The sequence below is a fragment of the Ovis aries genome, chromosome 26 (assembly GCF_016772045.2).
Source record: "Ovis aries strain OAR_USU_Benz2616 breed Rambouillet chromosome 26, ARS-UI_Ramb_v3.0, whole genome shotgun sequence".
NCBI lineage: Eukaryota > Metazoa > Chordata > Mammalia > Artiodactyla > Bovidae > Ovis > Ovis aries.
In genome coordinates, this window is record NC_056079.1 from 13498025 (window position 1) to 13505413 (window position 7389).

Here is a 7389-nt window from a genome sequence, read left to right on the forward strand (position 1 = left end):
CCTGACTCCTCTTGAGGTTTATCCTGGCGTCTCCATCATCCCTTCAAGCCGGGCCCACAGTGGTTTTGTTTTAGGTCGAAGATGTTAACTGACCGTGCCCCTATCGCCGTCAGGAAGCCGTCACCGCCAATGTTTCAAGTTTAAACGTTCTGATCCCCGGGGGCAAAACATGTTTTTTTTTTTTTTTAAAAAAACGTTGTCTGTTGGACAAACAGGTACAGGGCAGAGTCTGCCTAAAATAAACGCGAGTCTACAAAAGTCGGAGGGCGGACCAAACCTGCAGGTCCTGGGGCAGCGGGAGACCCCCCGCAAGGGCGGAAGGGCGGGCGCTGGCCTAAGCCGAGAGGGAAGATCCCAAAGGCGGGCGGCCCAAGGCAGAAAGAGACGCAGGGGGCCGCGGGGGCGCCACCGACTACCTCCGCGATCGGCCCCCTGTGCGCCGGGAGCCTGAAGGCCGCGGCGGGAGGAGGACGGGGCCCGAGCGCGGCGCCGGCCCGGCGGGCACACCGCCACCGCCGCCGCGCATGCCCGAGAGCCGCGCCCGCCGCGTCGTCCCCGCAGGCCTCCCTCAGGGTCGCGGCGGGAAGCGGCCGCCCGCTGCCGCTTTCTGAGGCTCTCCAGGGGCAGCGCTAGGCCCCACCTGATGGGCGCGGGGCGGGGCGGAAAGTCGGTAACACCGGGCCGAGAGAGCGGGACCCAGCTTCCCCCTCCGTGAGGGAAGGGCGGAAGGAAGGCAGTCGCCTTCCTTCGCGCTTCAGTCCCATTCAGACACTTAGCGGAGAGGCGGGCCGGGCCGCGCTGCCCCTTTAAGAGGAGGCGGGGCGCAGCCTGCCGTTTGGCCGCCCTCCGCACCCTCCCCCCGCCCGGGCCGAGAGTTGACAGACCAATCGCCCGGGTGGCGGAGGGAAGGCGGGAGAATGCGAACCCTGCGGTAGGGCGGTAGGGGCGGGCCCCCGGGCCTCCTCAGGAGGGAGCCCTGCGCAGGCGCAGAGGCGGCCGCAGCCGGAGGGGCGGGGGCAGCCCAGCGAGAGACTCTCCGGCAGGCGCGGGAGGGTGATTGGGGGAAAAGCGGGCAGCGAGAGGCTTGTCATGGGGATCCGAGTTACGGGGCGGCACTGGTAGCATCTGGGGCCTCCCGGGGGGACCGGAAGTGTCAACGCTCGGGACCCCGGCGCCAGCTCCGCTAGGGGAGTTCGGGGGTGGGGGGGGGGTCCCCGCTGCTCTAGTCCTGGAAAGGGAGGGGGGAAGGAGGGTGCCGCGATCTCGCCCCGCCCCTGGGCTTGTTACGGCGGGGGCGGGGAGTGAGGGCTTCTTTGCGGGGGGGAGGGACCGGAGATTGGGGGACTCGGCAGTGCCCTCCCGAGCGGCGGCCGGTGTCCCCGCGGCGCCGGGCTGCCGAGCCGAGGAGCCGCGGCGGCCGTGGCTGTTGCATGTGTGGCTGCTGGATGCGGAGGAGGCGGCGGCGGCGGCGGCGGCAGCGGCAGCGGCAGCAGCGGCAGGATGTTAGGGCAGCAGCAGCAGCAGCAGCAGCAACTCTACTCGTCGGCCGCGCTCCTGACCGGCGAGCGGAGCCGGCTCCTCACCTGCTACGTGCAGGACTACCTCGAGTGTGTGGAGTCGCTGCCCCACGACATGCAGAGGAACGTGTCCGTGCTGCGGGAGCTGGACAACAAATATCAAGGTAGGGACCGCGGGTCCTCCCACCCGACTCGGGGCCCGGGCACGGTCGCTCGGAGCCTGCCCCAGGGAAAGTGCCACTTTTCCAGCTCACCCCGAGTGTACACAGTGTGTGTGTGGGGTCTGGTGTGTGGGACCCGGGGCAGCGGGCCCCCGCAGGTGGGGTTCGCGGCCCTCCCCCTTCCCCCGCTGCGGACTTCTTGGGGGGGGTCTTGAGGGTGGAAGGGAGAGGTGGCCGCTCGTCAGCCCCCGCTGCAGACCCAGCGACTGCAGCCGCTGTGAAGACGAAATCAGCCATTTTTAAGCAGCAAGCTCATTTGTTCCGGGTGTTCGCCCGCCGTGTACCGCAGACCCCTCGGCGCCCCGGCTCGGGGAGCGTGCAGCAGGGCGGTGGAGGGGGGGCTTGCCGTGGGGAGTGAGCGTCCGGCCGCGGCCGGACTCCCGCAGGCCCACAGGGCCGGGCTTCCTTCAGCCCAGCCCGCCTCAGGCCCCCACCCCCTGAGCGCAGATGCACTGGAACGTGCTAGGGGGGAGGGGGCGAGGGCGGACTGCGAAGGTGGCCTCTGGGGAGGTCCCTCCCCCGGCGCTCCGGGGCTCTGGGCTCGGGAATCGAGTCTTCCCCAGTCTCCCACCCCAGGGAAAGTTCCGGGCCGCAGCCTTTCCCGGCTGCTACAGCCGAATGGTTGAAAGGCTAGGGGCTCCCCGCGGGGGAGCCGAGGGGTGTGTGTATGTGAGTGTCTGAGTGTGGGGTGAGCAGGCTCCCTACCCCCCCGCCGCCTGGGGGCGGGGCTTGCAGAGGTGACGTAGGGTGTGGGCGGGGCACGGGCGCGCGCGCTCCCGCCCGTCCGGGAAATGGCTGGTCGCGGGAAGGCTCGGGCGGCAGTGCAGGACGTAAGCTCGCCCTCGGCGCAGTCAACGTTGGGATTCGGGACACGTTTGTCTGTGAATTTTCTACTTTCCCCCCCCCCAGTCACTCAAATCACGACAGAGAAACAGTCAGCTTCGGGGACCGTCGCCGATCCCGGCACCGCGTAGGTTCCGGGCCCTGCGTCACTTCCGGGTCCCCGAAGGGTGTGAGCTGGTTGACTGGGCAACCGCCTGGCGTCCCTCAACCCCTGGGTCCCTCCTCCGCCGAGTTTAAATGCTGTGGCAAAAGCCGCCCTTTGTGGTCAGACCCAGACCGCTAGGACAGAGAATCGACCTTTATTACGGAGCGTGTTATTTGTTATTTATCATTGGTGACCCTTTTCGCCTGCAACTGCAAGGGGAGGAGTTAACTTAAATGGGGAACCGTTTGCGGTTAATAGTCCCGAATCAAGCAACAGACCTTGGACCTGATGTGGAATCAGCCCTCTGAACTTTAAAAAGATAACTTCTTGGACCCATTCTCAGTTTTTTGACCTGTCGCAAATCCTACAATTTAGTGTCTTAACGCATTTCTGGGGTGGTATTTTGGGGCCTGCAGCCTGATAGAATATTTAGTTGTCTCTGTGTCTTGTTTTTTAACCTATTAAAAAACAGTTTAAAGGCAGTTTATTTCTGCCTTTTGAATCCATATTGACAGGACTGGTCTTTGTTGGGGTCGGGGGAGTGATTAATACAGATTACTGGTTGTCAGTTGCTGCACTGCGTTCAGAACATTATCCCATTTAATCTTCACAGCTCAATGAAGTAAAAATTCATTTTGCAGACAAATTTAAATTTACAAGAAGTTTAAGTAACTTGTCCAATTAAGTGGGGAATATTTGACTCCACAGCAGGGCTTCTTCAGGTGACATGGTCGTTTTTAAAGTATTTAAATCTTTTTTTTTTTTTTTTTAATGCTCTCCAAAGGTGTTTTCTATAGACGTGGAAGCACATACCTGAATTGTAACCTAAAAATATTACATGTGTGCTTAAGAGTTGCATGTGGAACCTTTTTAGTTTTTCAAATGATAACTCTGAAGTTTGTAAAACTTGCATGCTTTTACATTTCTTTAAAGACCTGTGTGAGTTCACAAAAGTTAAGATACTTTAATTTGAATTGGCCAGCCATAATTTGTTCCAGGAACTATGCAGTCTTGACCATCTAGAATTGACAGAAGTAGATTTGACAACATGAGAAACATTATTGGGCCTTGAAAGACTGAGAGATTATAAAAAGTTGTAGCTCCCTTAAGACTATAGTTCATTTCAAAAGTAATACAAAAACAGTGATCTAGTTGTTACTCTATGAGCATGCTTCCTAAGCTTAACTTTCAGTTTTCTATTAGCTTTGTATACTTGTGTGTTTTTGGTTTTCATGTCTTTAATTTCTTTTCTAGTTCTGAAGTATTTTCTGCTTTTTTATTTAATATTTACAGTAATAGTGATATAAATTATTTAGACAGTCAAGTTTCTTTCCTACCTATTTCATACATTTTCAGAAATTACTGAAGAACCCTAAAAGTAGACTTAAAAACTTTTAAAGAGAGAGGAATGAAGAAAACAATTGCATAATTGAATGAAGTCTTTATTATGTGTGTGTTAGTCGCTCAGTGGTGTCTGACCCTTTGCGATGTCAAGGACTGTAGCCTGTCAGTTTCCTGTGTCCATGGAATTCTCCAGGCAAGAATACTGGAGTGGGTTGCCATTTCCTTCTCCAGGGGCTCTTCCTGACCCAGGGATTGAACCCCGGTCTCCTGCATTGCAGGCAGAATCTTTACCATCTGAGCTATCAGAGAAGCCCAATTTATTAGGGAGTATTGTTTTTAGAGAACCTCAACTTTTGTTCCAGTATTCTTGTTCATAATTTCCCTCATAATCAAAGGTTATTTACACCTTTGAGCTAAATTTTCAAATTTAATATCCAGTGCCTATCCAGTGCCATGCAGGTGTGTAGAATGTGCTTAAAGGGCAGAGCCAAATTGACGGATATGGCGCAGTGCAAAGTCTAGGCTACCTGTTGAGCTTTAGTGTCTTCACATGCAGAAGTGGTGGCTTGCTCACGGGATTGTGATCATGAGAAGGTTGCATGAAAGGGACTCTGAGTGTTAGTGGCCTTTCTTCTGTCACTGTGTAACTAAGGTGTCTTGAAAACGTGAATTTTTACCTCATAATAGTATCTGTGTTGCTATAATTAGCTTCTAATTCCTGATTATTGGATAAGGCTTGCCTTTATTTTTTAAACTTCAATTTTTGTGTGTCTGAGGGGAAAATATATAAGTTATTTTTCCTGGAAGAAAGTTGAATTCTAAAGAAATCCACGTACATATCTAGCTGGGAAAATGAGTAAGATGTGAACATTATTTAAAAATACGCTCTGCGGGTGTGAGTATCCTCAGACATGTGGGGCACAATGTCCAGTAAATAGTTGTCCTTTGTGTGAGTACCTACAGTTTCCAAGGAGGTTCTATTTCATAAGTTGTATTGAATACATGCTCTGGGTTACCTTACTTGCAGACCCCCAATGTATGTTACTCATCTAACATTTTTGTTCTTGTCGTTAGAGTAATGATATTAGAAGATTAAGCAGTGATATGACATGTGGTGTGATGAACTCCAAGTTAATTTTTGTTTCTGCACCTTTTCTAAGAACTCTTTCAGTTAGCATTGTATCTCATAAGGACAAGAAAGAAGACAGATTTGAATAAGACATTTATGTAAATTTTGGTGACATCTGGAACTATATTTTCAGATTTTTGTATGTCTTCTAATGACTAGGCCATTTTTAGTTGATTTAAGTGTGTTCCACATTCTCTAAAAGTACCTAAATCAGCAGATCAAAAAACTGAGGACCAAATGCTGAGTTATCTACAAAAGCACAGTGACCCATTGCTGACTTAACTATAATTTTGTTAGTAGCTTAGTCAGTTGATGCCAGAACCTGAATCTAAACCTGTTCTGGAAATAGTCTGATTTTCAGAGTCTCCCATGTGATGCAATAAAAGAGCCATTCAAGCTAATATCATGGAAAGCTAAGAGTTACTTGTGTCTGCTTTGCTTAATGTCTAGGGGATGATATGAAAGTCAAGGTAGAGAGTGCCCTCTGGGGCCATGTAGCAAGTCATGGATTGGACCCTAAATCCTGTAAACGTAGCTGGACAGTAATCTAGCCTAGTCCTGGTGAAAGACTTATTTTTAATTAGCCACACATCTTTTGTTCTTTCTAATGTAGATTAATGAGTACTAGGGAGGGCTCATTCTTTTTATTAGCTTATTTATAAAAGTACTTTCATGTTGGATAATGTGTGGTCTTGGTAAGGACAATAAAATGTTTTTAATGTATTCATACTATGCAGGAATGTGGTTTTATGGTTGAGTGTTTTTTTTTTGTTTTTTTTTTTTTGAGTTCTTTCTTACTGTACCAGTTCTGGGAAAAATAACTAACTTGAAAAATGTTATATGTGCCAGCAAGCATTTTCTTTTTTTTTCTGATTTTTTCTTTTCTTTTTTAGAAACATTAAAGGAAATTGATGATGTCTATGAAAAATATAAGAAAGAAGATGATTCGAACCAGAAAAAACGCCTCCAGCAGCATCTCCAGAGGGCATTAATCAATAGTCAAGAACTGGGAGATGAAAAAATTCAAATTGTCACACAGATGCTCGAATTGGTGGAAAACCGGGCCAGGCAAATGGAGCTGCACTCCCAGTGTTTTCAAGATCCGGCCGAAAGTGATCGAGCTGCGGATAAAGCGAAGATGGACTCTAGCCAACCGGAACGGTCTTCCAGAAGGCCCCGCCGCCAGCGGACCAGTGAAAGCCGCGACCTGTGTCACATGACGAACGGGATCGAGGACTGTGACGATCAGCCTCCCAAAGAAAAGAAATCCAAGTCTGCCAAGAAAAAGAAACGCTCCAAGGCCAAGCAGGAAAGAGAAGCTTCCCCCGTCGAGTTTGCAATAGATCCCAACGAACCTACATACTGTTTATGTAACCAAGTGTCTTACGGGGAAATGATCGGATGTGACAATGAACAGTGTCCAATCGAATGGTTTCACTTTTCGTGTGTTTCACTTACCTATAAACCAAAGGGGAAATGGTATTGCCCAAAGTGCAGGGGAGATAATGAGAAAACGATGGACAAAAGTACTGAAAAGACAAAGAAGGAAAGAAGATCGAGGTAGTTAAAGGCCATCCACATTTTAAAGGGTTGTCTTTTATATAATTCTTTCAGAATCTACTTTCAGAAAATGTTTTAGGGTAAATGCATAAGACTATGCAATAATTTTTAATCATTAGTATTAATGGTGTATTAAAAGTTGTTGTACTTTGTCTGTGACCTTAATTTTCTGCACTGAATTACCAAATATTTTAAACCAGGTAGTCTTCAGATTGCCTGATGAAAGGAGCAGGGACTAGAGAAGGGTGGCTTGAACATGGTAAAACCTTCACACACCATGCCTGTTTCATCTTCACTGAAACTGCAATGCTAATTTGGGGGGAAACACCAAAGTTTTGCTAGGATTTTAGTTCTGTGTGCTTAAAAAAGTTTAGATACAGTTGAGAGTTCTCTGTAAGCCTTCAGGTTATCTTGGATAATTTAAAATGTGAACACTATACGGTTCAGAGCTTCTTTCTCCCTGGCCCCATTTACACATACACTTGTTGATCTCTAGTCTTCCAAGAATTTAAGGAACTAGAGATAAGAATTTGGGATTCCATGTGGAATAATGTGCTCTTATCAGAGTATTTGCTGCTGTATTTTCCATAGTAGCGTTTTGATACACCGTCAGTAGCCCATTTATAAATA

General features: G+C 49.7%; 1 protein-coding gene across 1 annotated transcript; it reads left to right on the plus strand.

Moving 5' to 3' along the window:
- Positions 1-1026: 1026 nt before the first annotated feature.
- On the plus strand, positions 1027-6911 carry ING2 (inhibitor of growth family member 2). The gene is made up of 2 exons (XM_004021687.5): positions 1027-1681; positions 6093-6911. Exons 1-2 carry the CDS (start codon positions 1501-1503, stop codon positions 6761-6763), a joined length of 852 nt encoding a protein of 283 aa, XP_004021736.2. The 5' UTR covers positions 1027-1500; the 3' UTR covers positions 6764-6911.
- Positions 6912-7389: the final 478 nt, after the last annotated feature.